The sequence below is a fragment of the Pantherophis guttatus genome, chromosome 3 (genome assembly GCF_059756535.1).
Source record: "Pantherophis guttatus breed Tessera chromosome 3, ASM5975653v1, whole genome shotgun sequence".
Taxonomy (NCBI): domain Eukaryota; kingdom Metazoa; phylum Chordata; class Lepidosauria; order Squamata; family Colubridae; genus Pantherophis; species Pantherophis guttatus.
In genome coordinates this window covers 189,662,266-189,681,149 of record NC_142065.1, presented here as the reverse complement: position 1 = coordinate 189,681,149, position 18,884 = coordinate 189,662,266, and the positions used below count along the sequence as shown (strand labels likewise).

Genomic DNA, 18,884 nt, shown 5'->3' with positions numbered 1-18,884 from the left:
CAAGGACACTATATGCCTAGCAGCAGTAGTTAGTGGCAACCAATGTTCCTGTGGATTGTCCAAGTATTGCTTCCAGATACACTGCATTATTCAATTCCATAGCAAAGTCATCAGTCAATTCAATCAAAACAACATTTTTAGTACAGTAGTAGAGCCATGCTACCACCAGCTACTTCTCAAAAACTGCCAAAGAGCAGCTGCCTAATTGACCACAGCCATGGATGTTTCTTTTCATTTCTTTCCTAATACTTCTCATTAAAGGATGTACTGTAACTATGACAAGGTCATGATTGTTCATTGCCGATGTTTGTATCCATATTCCGTACCTTACTCTACTTTGACACAGAGTCCTCAGGATAGAACTCTGAGAGAAACACACATATGTTGGCAGAGCTGGGATCCTGCCTTTTTTCCATTTTTTGCCCCATCACGTTCAACTGTTTCATCTTCTACCCTCAAAACAACGCTATAGAGCACTGCACACCAGAACAACTAGACACCAGAACAGTTTTTTCCCCGAACGCCATCACTCTGCTAAAGAAATAATTCCCTCAACACTGCAAACTATTCACTAAGTCTGCAGTACTATTACTATTAATCTTCTCATCGTTCCTATCACCCATCTCCTCCCACTTATGACTGTATGACTGTAACCTTGTTGCTTGTATCCTTATGATTTATATTGACTGTTTCCTAATATGATTTGATTGCTTATTTGTACCCTATGACTATCATTAAGTGTTATAACTTACGATTCTTGACGAATGTATCTTTTCTTTTTATGTACACTGAGAGCATATGCACCAAAGACAAATTCCTTGTGTGTCCAATCACACCTGGCCAATAAAGAATTCTATTCTGTTCTGTTCTGTTCTGTTCTGTTCTGTTCTGTTCTGTTCTGTTCTGTTCTATTCTATTCTATTCTGTAGACTAGTACTGGATAGATTTCCCTTGAAAAAACCAAGTGGAGAAGGTTGGACCATGTATTGAACAAAACTGTGTTCAAATAAGGCTGTCCTTTTGAGGAAACTATTTGGAAGTTGATCAGATAGACTGTCAGGGAAAAGGAAGGCAAAATGATCAGATGGCCCATGGAGACACTTAAATACGTACTCTTGCAGTACTCCCATTAATTGGGTAAGAACCATATTCTAACTGTGAAAGCTCCTAACACCTTTAGTACAGAGGGCAAGGGAGAATTTAACTGAGTTCCACTGATTGAGCCGTTCTTCTACAATACTAATCACTACAATGTAAGTGGTTCTTGTGCATGAGATAGGATTTTTATTACAGCAAGTGGTGAATATCAAACAAATATCAAAGCTGCCCAGAGTGAGTAGTATCAAATGGAATATAAATTAATTAAATAAATACTCCACAGTGTCTACCTCACATTTATTAGTCAAGTAGTTCAAAGCTTATAGTGTGGGTTCATACTCTGTTTTCATATTTCTATTTCTTTGACATTAATTTATTTATTTGACTTATTTGCCACCCATCTGACTGCAAAACTTATAGGGTCTCAGTTCTTACGTGAACCACTTGACAACTCTCAGGTAAGAAAACATTATGGATGTTGCATCCAGTTTTTTGAGCTAAACAGACAAAACAACAGGCCTAGGAGATGAAAGGCAATAGTAATTGAGCATATCTATTTTACCCTCTAATAATGGTGCAGAGAAAAAGTGAAATAACTTTAACTCTTGCATTTATTCTTTTAGTTCAACAGTCTGGGAAACATTATAATTAAATCTCTCTCTCTCTAGTCACCATATCTGTAATTACTATAAACAAAGTTCAAATGAACTCTTAAGCTTTAGAGTTTTGCAAACTAAAAACTAATGTTCATCAAGACAGCTGCAGAAGCAATCTCAAAAGTTAAGAAAGCCAGACCTCTTTCAGGCTTCATGTACTGTACATGGCTGCTTCTGTTTCTACCATAACCTATTTTCATTCTGGGTTTTTTCCCCCTTTCTTCATACAGAGCAATCATTTTATAGAGCGATTATAATAGTACACCATAATATTGCTGACTGTTGTGACAAACAGGCCCTTTTAATTCAGCTGCTTTGTATTTTAAGAAATGCATGTTAAAAAAATTAGTTCATGGAAACATAACATTTTCTAAACATGAAGCCATAAAGTCAAGATTTTGCAAATTCTACAGTATTAACTTAATTACATCAGCAAGTGCATTACATGCTAGATTTTTCATTAGAGCAAAAACATTTAAAGTCTATTTTCCAGACTTAGTGAATGTTGCTATGACACATTTGGTCAATAAAAATGGATGAAAAACAGTAAAGCTTTGAAGCAATAGCCAGAAAATACCACTGTGGTTTACCAAGAGTAGGATGCACAAAATATTAGACCACAGTTAATGAAATTAAGCCAATGTCTTAAGTTAGCAAAATGTGTGCTCTGTTACTTGTTTGGAACTTACACAACTAACTAATCTTTGAAAACTCCTTTGCCGCCAGAAAATACTATCTTCTGCATCTCTTCATAATTAAATCAGAGGACTACCACTGCTTTGAGTTTGCATTATTTTAATGCAAAGGAACAGTAAAAAATGTAATCTTTTTTGTTTCTACAGACTTATGTTACACATTCATGAATTTCCCTTGAATGGATTCATGGGCATGGAGAAAAGGTCAATAAAATAAAAATGAGATAAAGCAAATAATTTTATTAAACTGGAAACAACAGAAACTAGTATTCGGCTTTATTTCACAGTTTGTTCTCTCAATGCACATTGCATTTTAATTTGCTTTCATTACTTTACTGAAAGCTGGCTAATGTCTGATGCCACTGAAAATGGTATCTTATATGCTACCTACATACAGATTCTCATGTATGTACTCTAAAGCATTAAAGATTAAACAGAACTATTTCAAACATTCTTACTTTTAAGATTTGCTAGAATTAAAATGGCCTTTATGATTACTACCATAAAAGATAAACTTGCTGAAATCTAAAATTTTATTTAAACCATGCACACTGTGCTTTCAAACATTAAGAATGCATTATCAAAGAAGTAAATGCTGAATATTTCATTCTTATTACGACCTTTGCAACTTCTTAGTAACCATTGAAAGCTCTCAGCTTAGACTTTTAATTGGGGAGAATTGCACATACAAAATTAATATAATTATTGACTTTCTTTAATCTTTTGGTAAGATGTTGTCTGCATCAGGGGTGAAAATCCAGCAGGTTCTGAAGAACAGGTAGTGGAAATTTTGAGTTCAGAAAACCGGCAAATACCATCTCTGGCTGGCCCCAGAGTGGAGTGGGAATGGAGATTTTGCAATATCCTTCTCCCAGGAATGGGGATTTTGTAGTATCCTTCCCCTGGAGTGGGGAGGGAATGGGGATTTTGCAGTATCCTTCTCCTGGAATGGGGTGAGAATGAAGATTTTGCAGTATCCTTCCCCTGCCATGCCCAAGCCACGCCCACCAAGCCACACCACGCTCACCAAGCCATGCCCACCACAGAACCAGTAGGTTAAAAAATAGAATTTCATCACTGGTCTGCATATTACTATATAGCCCCACCAGGTATTAATTTAAAAAGTGTTCTTGATCCAACAGAAGTTTAAGTACGAATAAAAAATTAGGCTTTCTTCTTATACCATATTCTATTGGACTTGCTGATCTGGAGAATTCTGCATAATTTGTTTATTACTATTATTTTTATCCCATCTTTATTGTTTTATAAGTAACTCAAGGTAGAGAATATACACAATTCTTTTTCTTCCTATTTATTCCACAATAAGAGGTAGGTTTGGGTCAGAATCAGTGACTGGCCCAAGATCACCCAACCAGTTTTCATGCGTAAGGCAGTATTAGAAGTCACAGTCTCCTGGTTTTTAGGACAGGATCTTAACCACTATACTAAACTGGCTCAAGTAATTTGTTGCCCTTATACTTCTTCCTGTCTTGAACATACTACACAGCTGATTCTTACTTATTTCTGCATTTCCAAAATGCAGGATTGTCTGAAGCAGATTCCTTTGATTTATTCCTGGAGATTATGAGTTGGCATGTAAAGGGTAATTTTTCCTTTGCCTGATCTAATCAAGGGACATGAGCTGAACTGCTCAACTCAAGGACTGACACTTTATGAAGACCCTGGTGGAAGTTGCTATTTAGAGAATAAGAAATCCATTCCACAGCTGCACATAAGAATATTAATCTAATGTATTCTAGGCCATTTCATAAACATTTATAAAACCCAACCGAATTACATTCTAACGTGCCATAATAAAACACTATTTTAATTCAGTCTGGTCTATTTAGTCCATCCAAACAAAACAACAAAACGTTATGAACTTGATTTACACGAAGATATTTTTAGCAGCCTTCTGAGAGAGAACTAGAGCTTCTATGAGGCATAACATTTAAAATATCTCGTCTTGCAAGAAAGAAACATCAGTACTCATTTCAAAGGAAAGCCTGACATGACATATTTCAAAGGGAAAGAAAATTGAATCCATTTTATTCTAGTTACAAGCAAAGAAAAAAAAATTAGAGGAAGTGTGTCAAAATCAATCAACAATGGAACTTTCAATGCAATTTATTTAAAACTATATAGGGTAATATCCTGCTCAATAAAAACAAGAAAAATATGTAACGATGGAAGAGATCATTACCCTTAAAACAAAACATTAATATCTCTATTAGCAGAGGTGTTGAATTACATGGGTCTTTAACAGAAGCTGTATTACATTCCAACTGAAAATACAGCTCAGAGCCCATACCCTTATTTCCATAATCATTTTCATATGCCAAGCATACATTAATGCAGTATTATCTTCAGAACAAGAAACAGACATTCCTTTAGAAATTAATTCAATATTGAAATGCATCACATTAAGGTTTTTTTTCTATCCACATTTCTCTCAGGAACACTTGCAATGCAACCACTACATAGAAAACTTGTAATATTCTTTCCAAGGACTCCATTATGTCTGACAGAAAAAGTCTAAAGTATAAACATACCATTACAAAGCATGCAAGTTTGTCCTATTACGAAATTATTTCTGTGAGCACAGCCTTTAAACAATTAAACTAAAATATGAAACAAGTGGATATGCTTCAAAAAAATCTCATTAACTAATTCATTAGCTGTCCTATTCAAATTCATTATAGTCATCTTAGCAATGTTGGTCATGGAAAAATCAGTATAGAAGAGAATTTATGACGGAAGAAACTAGCTGCATAAACCCATGGTCCAGTATTGATCTCTAAGCCCTGCCTGGTTTAAGTCTCAATACAGAGTTATTTAGGAAGCAGGCAATGGCAAACCAGTTCCAAAAACCTTCCAAGGAAAATGCAGAAGTCAAGACTGACTCAACAGCCCCAAAACAAAATTAATAGCAATCTGTTTATTAACAGACAAGTTATTTCAACGTGAATACAAAAATACCAACTGTCTCAGTATTACCCTTATATAAACTACTGTGCATGTTTTCCCACTTAGAGATGGGATGTCAGTATTATTAAAATAGCCAAACAAAACAGGATTTTATTTTTGTACTTAGTATTATGAATTAGAGATATATTTACACTTTGAAAGTGAAAAATTGCTTCCAAGTGCATAGGGGTGAGAAGCAGGGGTGAAATCCAAATTTTTTCCCTACCGGTTCTGTGGGCGTGGGTTGGTGGGCGTGGCAGGGGAAGGATATTGCAAAATCTCCATTCCCACCCCATTCCAGGGAAAGGATACTGCAAGATCTCCATTCCTTCCCCTCCTGGGGGAAGGCTATTGTAAAATCTCCATTCCCACCCCACTCTGGGGCCAGCCATATTTGCCGGTTCTCCGAACTACTCAAAATTTCCTCTACCAGTTCTCCAGAACCTGTTAGAACCTACAGGATTTCACCCCTGGTGAGAAGGTAACATCTTCAACAACTTAAGGCTGCAACATTGCCCCACATTACACATCTGCATTTTACAGCTGCCACACAACACTAAGATGCACACGGTCCTAATGGAAGTTTATTTTTCTGGTGCCCAATTTTCATACGATGCAATTAATGCCGAGACCATGAAATATACAGCTTGATCTAAATACCACTAAACAAGTGACAAGAAATTGAGTATGATATTTGAAAAATTAAACTAATATTTATTCCTAACTCTTATTCTTTAGGATAGATACTGTATGTATCACATGAACCTACAATTCTTTCAGTTTTTCAATTCCACTAACCAAAGATAAATATGCTTTTTGTTTTATGATTTACCCTCACATTTATAGCTAATATCCGGCTTTGTTTTAGAAAAAAATCATCTGCATACTACATTGCTAATAGGCTTGACTCAGTCATTCCACTGTTATTGCACATCTCATATAGCAACTATAAATTTTATTCAAGAATTTATATATCCTCAATTACAATTGCTTTAAAGGAGTGTTAAGAGAATTCATACTGTTCCACAGTGCTGATGTCCCATGACTTTTCTTGGAAAGCAATCTTAAAAACCTGTTTCCAGTATTTATGTAAAACGATATTACCATGTACATCAATTTTCTCAAACCTAGTGCTGCTAGTTCTATTAGAAATACAACTCCCAGAATTACCAACCAAAGGTCCAACAGATTTTTATTTATGTGCAAATTTATATCTTAGTCTTCTGACATTGACACATCATATGCAGAAGATACCAGGCTTGAGAGGTTATTGAATATAAGAACAAATCATTATAAATAAATAAACACATAAATAAAACTAAAGCATTACAAATAGCCTTTAGCAATTCTAATGAAACATGGGTTCAAAATAAAAGTCCTACCCAGATGTTCCAATGCTACAACAGAACTAATAAATAACTCAAAGGGATAAATTAATTAGGTAGAAATAATTAAACAGAATGGGAATAAAAGATATGAATTGTCATAGGTAGCAGTTATCTTTCATAAACATAATATACTGTTGTGAGCTATCTATCCCTCTCTCTTAGCTGACAGTCAAATACAGCCATATAAGACAATCCTCTAAAACAAGCTTGTAAAAAGACATTATAATGGAAGTTTGTAGATGGCAAGAAACATCTCGACGCACAGAAATATTTGTAAATTGGATGATAATTTGTTCTCCTTTCCATTCTGGACTTTCATGCATCAAACAGAAGTAAAGCTACTTTGGCCAAGGTTGTCTAATAAATATGTTTATGTGGAAAAAATATGGAACATGCAAAATTATATACTAGATTCAGAATACAATACATTGCTTCCATATTTTATTTCTTCTGACAGGACAGCAATTTTCTGCGGGTTTGAGTGCTGGGAAACAACAGGATTAGCTCTCTTGCTTGCAACTGCAGAGACTTTTAAAAGACACTAAGTTCACAAACCTCATTTTCTAATCACAAAATTGCTGATTAACTACTTTTAAACTATTAGAGAACTTTTTTCATGAATTGTTCATTAACTACTTCTAAGCTATTAGAGATCTTCAGAAGAACATGTTTAAAAGCACCAGGTGAATCTGCTTTCAATCCTGAATAAAGAAAATTTTAATCATAAATTTAAGAATTTAAAGAATTTGAAATAAACAGTAAAAAGCTAAATAATGTTTTGATTTTTAGAAAGCTATAAAAGGGTACAGAATACTTAAAAATTTACAATAAGATTTTGGAACTAACTATAAATAACAGTTTTTTATGGGAAATATTCTATTTTGCATTTTTCAAGATAAAACAAAGATAAGCAATTTCATGATTTCAAAAACTGGACACTAGAAGGGACTAAAGTGGGTACAGAAAAGCCTGTAAAATGTTGCAAAGAATTATAACAGTGAAAATACTAAAGTAGATTTTTGAAAGCATAGAATCAGAAAATAGTAGCCACAATATCAACAATGTTTGTAATGATGTCTGGATGAATATTATTCTTCCAAACAGGAAATCAAATGATAAATTTTCCATAAAAGATTTGTAGAATCCTGGTAGCCATTAACATGTACAATGGCAATTTGGTATATTCAGTGAAATTTACATATACATAAATGTTTGCAAGATTACAGTACTCAAAAGAATCCTGCATTGTCCAAAATGCCTATGCAGAAAAGTTTAACTAGGGTCAAGCATAGTCATTCCACCACATCATGACTCTTGACCTTAGCAGTAGACACACTGCTGCTATGCATTATAGTCAGAACATTTATCTGTTCAAGTTATTAACCTTGCAACATTCAATGATTCTCTTATTCCACAAATGTCCAGATTACTAATTCTTCCTAGGCAAGTAAAATGGGTAAAATTGAAAGGGTTTTGGAAATAGCAGATGTGGTAATATTTCATATCCATCTCATCCTTGTGCTTCTTTTTTTCAACCTTTCATACAACTTAGGTAAGTTAAAACTTCATCCACCAGTGAGTCAGAATATTAAGCTTTAACAGGGGACTTTGTCTCAAATCACAGATATCAGAAGGGACAGTTAACCCTCAGGTAAATAGTTTGCTTGGCATGGGGAATGTTACTTTAGCCCCAAACAAACACAATTTTGTTTAAGATTTAAATCTACCCCCTCGGGGTTAATTGGATGGATTAATTAGTTCAGGTTTGAAGTCTGTGTGACATTATGACAATGTCTTGCCAGAATAGTGCACCACAATTTACTATTAGAAATTTGCAGCCTTTTCTTTGTGGGGGAAAAAAGACTCTAAATTACAGCTGGGTTTGCTTTACAGGACACCCAGACAAGAAAACTCTTGGCAATTTAAACATAAAGCAATGATGCTAATATTTGGTATTGTTTCCTTTTTTCTTTCAATATGATGCATTATACCAGGGGTGTCTAACTCGTGTCATCATGGGACATATCAGGACTTTTTTCCCCTTTGCTAAACCAGGCAGTGGTGGGGCCAGCACGTGACGCATCCAGCCCGCGAGTTTGACACCCCTACATTATACAATTAAACCTAAACAACACAAAACAATCACTTGGCTTTTCATTGAAAAAGGTGACAGGTAATGAAAAAATGGGATTAAGAGTGTGAGAAACGTTTTTGAAAGGTGGGGGGGACAACGGCTGAGCCAGTTTGCTTTAAAATATTTGCCACACTGCTCTTTGTAACTCTTTCAGCTGTCATCATACATCCTGGCTCAAGACTACAGTGCTCATTTCTTGCACAGATTTGCATGAAAATTACTGGGCTGCCATTTTCTTCCTACAGTCATATTAAATCACATAGAGGGGTCTTCAACTCATTAACTATATTATTTTACATCTGACTTTCCTGAAACTTTTCCGTAGTCCTAGGTGTACAGGTCCAATGGCTAAAGTAGCTAATTTTCACTGGGGAGGGTATAGAACCAAAGAAAGGCAATCAGATCTAAAACTTACTGCTTTCAACCACAATTGAAATAGCTATCAAGTTAACTAATGTACTCATAGCACACCAACAGGTAAGAACAACACTGAACTCATTAGTCCCTGAAATGATACCTTAAACAATACTGCATGTAGTTTAAAATCTAACTCAGGGTGCTCAGAATAAATGTCAGTTTTGGACATATCACATGGAGCACACATTTCAACCCAGAAGATTGGAAGGAAATGATTAAAGCTCAACAACCTGCATTACGATTCAGTTCAGAAATGTGTGTGATGGGGAGGTTGGGGGAAAGAAAGTAAAGGGTGGAGGAAGAACAGATTTCAGAGGCATTAAAACAGCAATTGCCTGTCTTTCCAATCTTTCTCTTAACTGGCTAAAGAACTATATAGCAAATCCAAAACCCTTTTTATATACACACCTGGGAAGAATTCTGAATTCTGTTACTTTCCTCAACATTACCCTGATGTGGTTTTGACCAGATGTTTAAATGTTACAACATGTACTTTTCTTCTTTTCTTCCAAGGAAAAAGGAAAATAAGAGGAATATTTGACTTCACTCCACAAGAGACCTATTTAATAGTTTGGTGGTTATGTAAGTAAAGGTAGCTTGGCTAAGTCAGTGTTGACGACATATAGAACGACATGATCCTAATGAGTTGGAAAATATTGGCTCTCCTGAGATTTAACCAGATGCTACTGCACTGAGAAAGCTACTGTATTATTGAATTTCATTTTTGTGAGGTAAAATTTATTATTCAACCATTACAGTATTCCACATGAAGTCTTCCATAAAATAGTTTTGCAGTTACTTTCTGGAAAATAGGTTTTATTTTCACTTTAATACATCATTTACATGAGAGGTCAAAATGCTATTTGATCATTTTAAGCAGATAAATTAGAGGTCTGCAAGCAATTTTGTTTAAAACCCCCACACAGAGTAATAGAATTGGACTGTCAACAAAATTACAAATTATTTAAATGCAGCAGGAAAAATGCACTCTCAAGGTTCAGTTTCTACGGAAAATAAAACTGTATGCAATGGCATTAATATTTTCCTGGCATACGCAGCAGAATCCAAACTTCAAACTTACTACAAAGAATTACATTAGGAAAACTCAAAGAGGAGATAAACACAGCCTTCCATCGGTTTGGAAACAGATGGCGCCTAAATTGAATAAATTAAATTAAATGAACATTATTAATGTAATTCTTCAATTACAAACTGGGATAATATTGTCTCCTACTAACCTGTATTCTTGAACTGTAAACTTTAGAAAAAAGGAAGGTGTGATAAACAGAGATCTTTAAACACATGCATTGAACAAGTATAAAAACAAGCTCCAGTTGCCTGTGATAATGTCTTGTTGGAAAACCAAAGGGTTTTTTTGCTGACCAATATGCAAACCAAGTTTTAAACTGATTAGTTAAGATTTATTTTCAAGAACTCAAATGTCAATTTAGTAAATTATGCCACAAACACATTTATTAATGCCAGTCAAAATACAATGGCTTACCTGGAGGAGTCTTCAGTTAATTTGTTTAAATAATATGTTATTTATTTAGTTAAATGAGTGCATTCAGTTTTTTCCAAATATATTAAATACATTTTATTGTACAGTTTTTACATGTACAAACTTACTTAGATCACATCAGAATATTTTTTAAAAACTTTATCTCAACTTTAAACATAAGAATGAACGAATAAATGAATGAATGAATGAATGAATGAATGACACACCATACATAAAAATGTTGTCATTACCTGATATTTGGAAGACTTCATTCATTAAACTTTCATTCACTAATGATGAACTGGAATTTCCAGTATAAACCCAACTCTGCCAAATAGTTTGCATTAGAAAATTCTGAGCTCTCGTTGCCTGAATTGTCAAAGTTGGAAGTTCAAATATAAATTCGTTCACTGCAGTATTAGATCGCTTAGACCTAGGAAATAAAAAAGGATGGAAGAAATTAGAATTCCCTAGTATTATCATTGGAACATATACTCATACATACATACATACATACATACATACATATATACATACATTCATACATTCATACATTCATACATTCATACATTCATACATTCATACATAATGTACATACATACATATATACATACATACATACATATATATATATATATATATATATATATATATATATCAATTTTCTTATATATATACATACATACATAGACAGACAGACAGACAGACAGACAGACAGACAGACAGACAATCTCCATATAGTCCTGCAATGCATGACAAATTAAATTTCTAAATTACAAGACAATTTAGGGGTTAGAATAGTGATGAAGAACATTTGACACACATTAAAGGTGAAATGCCATGATGTTTTGGGTCACATGCCAGCATTCACCAACACCCAGCAACTATTCTCCAAAGCACGTCCCAGTCACATGTGATTTTTGGAGGCTATAGAAACCACGCAAGAATGGGGTGTACTATCATGTGGCCCCCAAACCCTCCGGAAGTTGTGTAACCTTAAGAACCTATGAAAATTGCATGAGAACCCCGTGTACTTTTGTACAGTTTTTGAAGGTTGCAGAATTATTTGAAGCAATCCATTGTTTTCATAGACTATGCCATAACATTATTGGGGCAGAGAGGACAAAATTCTGTCCTTATTTTAAAAAGACACTTACTCCCTTAGCTTGATACAGGTTAGCAAAATGTTTTGAAAAATCTGCTAAACTAAGTTTAAGCGCTATTTTTAAATGAGAATAGAGTTCAGTCCTTAAGCAAAGGCCATGCAAATCTACAGCCTATGAAACACAAGTATGTATAACACTAGAAATAACCCATTCCTTTTAAAATCAACATTCCTTCGTGATTTAAAGAACATAGCAGTGAACAGCTGGCTGCACAGCTTTATATAATGTTCCAAAATGTAAGACTGGAATCTGCCAAGAATTTCCTAAAATTATTTTTTATTACTCATATCCTGCACAGTAAAATAAGTTCATTTTCCCAAACATAAGACTAGTGGACCTGCTACTAGAAAGTTGTGATTAAAAAATAGTTGGGGGGGGATCAGGCAAGAGGGCTGTTAAAGAATGTAAAGAAAAGGCTAGATATAATCGAATTGGCTATTATGCACTTCAACATGTTCAGTTAATCTTAAAAAGAGAGAAAGGCTTGTCATATATTCATAGCGTTGTCAGTTATTGCAACTACTTAATTTCAGCAAATGATTAAAAGAGACGAGAACCAAATAATGCAAATCAACCTGAATATGGTCATTTCCCAAAAGTTTTGGAACTTTTGCATGCACACAAATGTTAACTCTATATTTTATGTTGTTACATGGAAATACAGTACTTCTTCAACCTCAGTGACAAATATAAATTATGAACTGTAAAATACAAAATATCTATAGCAAAAAACAATAATCCAAATAAAAAATAAATATTTTAGAAATAAAACTAATGAACAAGCTTGCTGACTGATAAGGGGGTGAGTGGGAGATCACCCAAATCAGAGTCTTTTCCCAACAAGCCAGATTTAAAACATGCCTCACAGTCACTACCATCTCACAAGCCACAGGTGAGTAGCATATCTATTTTTTGTCATCTGAAGGTTTAAAAAGGCTAATGCTTAATGGATATCTCTGATGCCAAACCAGAAACTTGGTGTCATTTGCATACAATTGCACTGAACTCACAGCCACCAGGCAAAATCAAGATGCTAGAGTTTATTGACTTTCCACAAATTAATGATTAAAACAATGAAGTAAAACAAGAACACTTCCAGTGCCCTTCCTAAATATTACAATTTAAAGTTAACACTAAGTATTAAAATGTTAGTTATGATGCTTTAATTAGAAAAGAATTAAACCCAAGAAATACGTAAACAAGTTACATATTTTGTTAAAATGGTTTCAAATGGCAATAACTTTAGAATTTTACAACACAATTTAATGCAGATTTCCATGTACTACCCAGAATCCTCTGCTCTAGTCATGTAGCATCACAACCAACCAACCAAAAGTAACATTCCTATTAATAACTTTTTTGGCTAATCATTCCAAATATGTTGCTTGATAGTGACAAATATTTTTAAATGTGTTATTTCATCCAGGCAATGAAATATTCTAGTCAAATTTTTCAAATACAATTTAGAAGTACAAATATTACAATAATAATATATACTGATACATAATGTTTGAAAATATTTTTGAATAAAAACAAAGAAAGCTACGTAGGTTGCAGGTTTATCCAAGAAATAAAATTGAGATTTTCAATTATTATTCAAAACATACCACAAGGAGAATTCTATAATAGTTCATAAAATATATTTGTTTTTAAAAAATGATGGTCTGTTGGATAGGTAGAACATGTGTATCATCCAATGTGTATACTTTAAGCAACACTGATATGTAAAATCTCAAAACCCAGATAAAGCAGGTGGTGTAATTTAAAAAAACAAACGTACGTGCAAGTTTAATCACATTACCAGGTTATTCTTCAGGACTAGTTCCCATTCACTAAATGACTTTAATGAAGCTCTCAGTCTGCAGGCTGATTTGGATAAATCAGTTCAAATACCATTTGATGTATTTCATCTGGAGTTCTATTCATTGCAGACTACATTTAGCAATCTGGTTGTAATATTCATTTATTCCTACTCCATTACCACAGCTAGTCCTCAACAACCTTGTAAGTCATGGCCATAAGTTAATTCACCCATGTGACTGGAAGTAATTTTCCAGCCTTTTTTGCAGAGGTCATTAAGCAAGTGCGGATGCTGCATTCATTAAATGAATGCTGCAATTGTTAAGGAAACCCATTCGTTTAAATGGATGTCTTTTGCCACTAACTGGCAAAAAAAAAAGCCAGAAACAGACAAAATACATAATGAATCATGGTCACATGAGCATGAAATACCACAACAGGTTGTAAAAGACGAGCCATCTAACATACAGTCATGTGACAAGGATTGGAAAGCGGTGCAAAACATTTACGAAGGCCAGGGGAGCTATAGGGGCCATAAAACACCTGTTTCGTAGCCATCAAAAAATGACAGGTTGTTAAGCAAGGACTACTTGTATACTTGTATCTAATTGTTTGCCTTAGTTTAAATTAAAGTTGTTATTAAAATGAAAGAAAAATGTTGAAAATTTAATCTAGCCGAATAATAGCTGGAGGCTGAAAAATACAGATTGATGTAAGGAACTCATTTAATAAATTTCCATGCTCAAAAAATTATGGATCCTGATTGACAGATTGCGTTTATACATATATACACATTCTGAAACGCTTACCAGTATTTAGGTAGCTTAAGCATTTTGCCATATACAGCTGTGCTGAAGGAAGGAATTACTGAAGTTGGTAAACTATAAGATCCATTAATATCCAATGATGTCAATCCCGCCTGAAAACCAAATATCTTTAAAAAGAAATAACATAGTCAATAACAAAATATAAATATTTGGAGCTTTTTCATCAACATATTTTTTCATTTCAATGCCATGAGATTCTTGCTTTTCTGCATATTTTAGAAAGTCTAAGCCAGAGGTCTTCAAACTTGGCAGCTTTAAGATTTGTGGACTTCAACTCCCAGAATTATCCAGCCAGTATAGTATAGCTGGCTGGAGAATTCTGGGAGTTGAAGTCCACAAGTCTTAAAGCTGCCAAGTTTGAAGACCTCTGGTCTAAGCAGAGAAATCACGCAAGGAGCTAAATGAACAATGCTAAAACAGCATGATTTACTATACCTTGGAACCAATGGCCCATAATATGATAAACAATTATATGTTCCTGTTGCATTATTAAGAAGATACCAGTGGGATGTCCTACATTATTTATTGAACAGAAAAAAAGAATAAAACATACCTTAAGATAACAGTGCATATAGCAATAGTGAAGTAAATTATCAGATGGTTGATTAAGGCTGCTAACATATTGCACAAGTTGATCGGCATTCATTGGCACTGAATGTTCCAAGATCATTTTATCTACCAATATTCGGATGCAAGGCAGAGGCCGTAGCAACTGAAGATTCGTTGTAGTTAAGAAGCTGCTTGAACTCTTCAGGATATAGGACACAAAATACACGGATAAAGTTATATTTAAAACTTGGAAGTTTTAAACCACATAATTCCAAATATAGTTTATATATAACTCAAGATCACCTACTTTATTATAAATTTAGCATATGTACAAATACACACAAACTATGTTAAGACTACCTAAAAAATAATATCTACCCCAAAGCACGGACGTTAATTATAAATAGTTCATAAATTTATAGCACCTTTTGACCCATGATGACAGGCAATAAATGGGCAAGCAAGTTGAATTCAGCCATAGGAATAGTGACAGTGCATTTCAAAATGGTAAAGGTTGTGATCCGAGTTGGAATATATTCCTCTAAGGCAGCAGCTTCTTCTGCGCTTGGCAAAACTTTGGCTCCTTCTATAAAATCTATAATAATAAGAGTTGGTTAAATTTAATATAATTACCAAAATAAATGTCTATAGTACCTCCAATATTTTATTTTATCAATTTGTCTTAATTTAGACATAACAAGTCAGATCATGATTTAGGCTTGCCTTGGACTCATGAATCCTTGTAGAATAGCAGATGGAAGCTGTAGCCAGGAGGGCCTTTGTCCAACTTTGGCTGGTTAGCTGGTTGGCTCCAGTTAACCAGGTTAACAACAGGCAACAAGTACACAATCTAATAATCATGTAATTAGACTGCTAGATCAGACACTATGTGGGGCTACTTTTACAATTAGTACAGAACACAGCAAGTAGAATGCAGATAAGGTTACCCAGCTAGTACAGAATGAATAACCCGATTTGAATCTTGGCACTCGTTATCAGTATACTTCCTGGCCCAACTTAAAGTGCTGTTCCTCAACTTTAAAGCTGTTAATGGCATAGTACTAGGGTATAGCAGGGAAGACATTGCCAAAATAGAATCTGTCTGTTGGACATCTGGGGAAAGTATTTGAGGGTAACCACCACCACCACCAGATCCAGGAAAGCAGTTAAAATGGCACCATTTCAGCAAGCTAACAGGCTGTAACTCTCAGTCATAAGAAACTAAGAGCCAGGATAGAGTTCAAAAGTACTGGGAGTTGTGCAGCCTGTACAAGACTCTGATATACTAACAGTCAAGGCAAATTGGTGACAGATAGAGTCAATGGATTTTGGGGGGGCGGGCGCTAGGCTTATGTCTTTTTGGGGAGCATAGGGCTCCATTCAAAATACTAATGATGCATTTGACCCTGCACTCAAGCTCAGACTGGTCATCACAATAACTGTGTTTAGACCATCATATTTATTATTTTAATTGCTTTTTATTGTATCATATGCTGAACTACTATATTGCTAAATAAACCAATAAATGCATGCCATTAACATAAAAATGTGTCAATATATTTGCTTGAAATACTTCTTATAGCTTAAATGTACCCTCATTATGATTTTAGCAGTATTGCAAGTATATTCTTCCCTTGTTTTTCTTCTCTCCTTACTAAATCTATTCTTTTATTCTTTGTAAAGTGACATGCTTTTATTTAAATAATAATTTTGAAGATATGCCTGACTGGACATGTTTCCTCTTATGCAGGATCTTTTTAAAAATTACCATTTGAAGTATAATTTAAAATAATATATAGTGTATTACAATATATCATAATATTTCTCATTTTCAATTCTCAAAAGATTCGGTAAATCAATTCCTTAAGCAGATAATAAAATGGACTAACTGTGGGACAACAATAGACAACACTCAGCTGAAATCTCACAGAAGTTTCTCTCTCACATGCATGTTTATCCTTGAAGTTTTTCAATGAAAACTCAGCTACCTTGTTTTTAAAAAATCAAAATTCACAAAACATACCTAATTTAGACTTGCTATAAGGTTCATATTCATGTTCCAGAGCACAAACGATCATTTTTATAATTCTGTGCACTGCACTGCTATCAAGTCGAAGACTGAGAGGTCCTATAATTAGACTTTTTGTAGACATCTCCTGAACACCACTGAAGTCTTCAATCTTCACAGAAGTTACATCTGGCTGATTTCCAGACCCTAAAATATATGTTAGTCAGTTTTGGGGTGTTAATATATAATAAGAAAATGTTACGGAAGGTATTTTATTATACAGCAAATATCACAGGTTAGTATTTGCACCAATGGATGGACACACGACACGTAACATACCAAAGGACTTCTTTTCTCTTTAAAGATCCAGTTATGAAAGATAAGGAAGCTGCTGTCCTGAGTCTTGAAGTTTGAAAATAGTTAATGTATATAAACAATAATAGCACAATGAGGTAATTAAACATTTCCCTATCATTTTACAAAATACTGTTTCAAACTTTGCCAGAAAACAAGAGAAGAACAGCATATTAAATCAAATTTACAGGGCATTTAAGCTCGCTTCTCCCACTGTTAGCCCAAGGAAACTGGCCAGTTCAAAATTAAATTCAGCTAAAGAAATAGTATTTTAGACAGATTTAATTAAGTATGTTTATCTCAAAGAATAATTTTTACTGCATCTATAATTCACAAGGAAGCCCAATTTCCTTATACCAATATAACTTTAGTAACAGTTATGAGGAAGGGGTGGACAAATGGTAATATAAAGGAGATATCTGATTCTAGGAAGTAATTCATTTCCATCCTCCCCTTAAAAAAAAAAGGCTCAAAGCATACAGCCAAAATCCACAAGAAATACATGTACTGCCTGCACAAGTGAAACTACATTTTTCACAGATCCAATTCAACTGTATTTCCTTTAATTCACGTCCACTAGTTATGATTTCTGTTCTTTTCTCTGAAAATACTAGGAGTGACCCAAATTAAATCTAAAGTGTGAAAAGGAATTATGTTGCTGAGAAGAGATGTAAAAAACTATTACAGTTTAATGTATACATAAATATAGTATCTAAAACTGGTTTATTTCAACCAATCAGAGATCTTCACGTTCAGATAATGAACTAAATGAAAGACAAATTATAATGAAGCAAAAGCTTCTAAGTTTCTTAAAGTCACACCAGAGAAGGATCAGAGAGAGGAACATTTATATCTAACACAGCCTCTAACCAAAAGGCAATGAGGCATGAAGCCACAACTAGCATTAAAACTCACCATCGTAGCAGAAAATATTACTGTTGTATTCCACACTGTAAATCCGAACAATGCAAACAATATCTAATTGAAATGCAAAGGATGTTTAACTGAACTTTCGAACAAATGAAATAGCCAACACCAAGTCATGATTCTTTTAATATCTTTGGAATCTTCATTTTAGAAAAATTATTAAACTTAATCCTTCTCCACCTAGGGGATTACTCCCAGGGTGCAAGGAAAGGAGTCTGTAACCCTAATGACCCTGACAGTAATGATGATGGATGTATGAGCTTCTGAAAATGTCATCCTGGTTGATAAGATGAAAAAGGAATGCGGGGAGGGCGTCAGACCTTCAGGTTAGTGCAGGCCAAGAACCAGACAAGCAGGAATTCCTTTATTACTTATCCTTACTCTCTTTATTGTTATA

The 18,884-nt window shown here is 34.3% G+C and overlaps 1 protein-coding gene across 2 annotated transcripts in view; it reads right to left on the bottom strand.

Annotated features, from left to right (window-relative positions):
- VPS13B (vacuolar protein sorting 13 homolog B) overlaps positions 1–18,884 on the bottom strand; it is a 328,745-nt gene that overhangs the window by 266,657 nt on the left and 43,204 nt on the right. For both annotated transcript variants that reach the window (XM_034422515.2, XM_034422516.2), the window contains exons 13-17: positions 17,222–17,413; positions 15,624–15,793; positions 15,203–15,397; positions 14,632–14,756; positions 11,108–11,289 (exon numbers count right to left, since the gene is read on the bottom strand). In XM_034422515.2, coding sequence (XP_034278406.2) covers positions 11,108–11,289; positions 14,632–14,756; positions 15,203–15,397; positions 15,624–15,793; positions 17,222–17,413 — 864 coding nt within the window. The remainder of the gene's footprint in view (positions 1–11,107; positions 11,290–14,631; positions 14,757–15,202; positions 15,398–15,623; positions 15,794–17,221; positions 17,414–18,884) is intronic.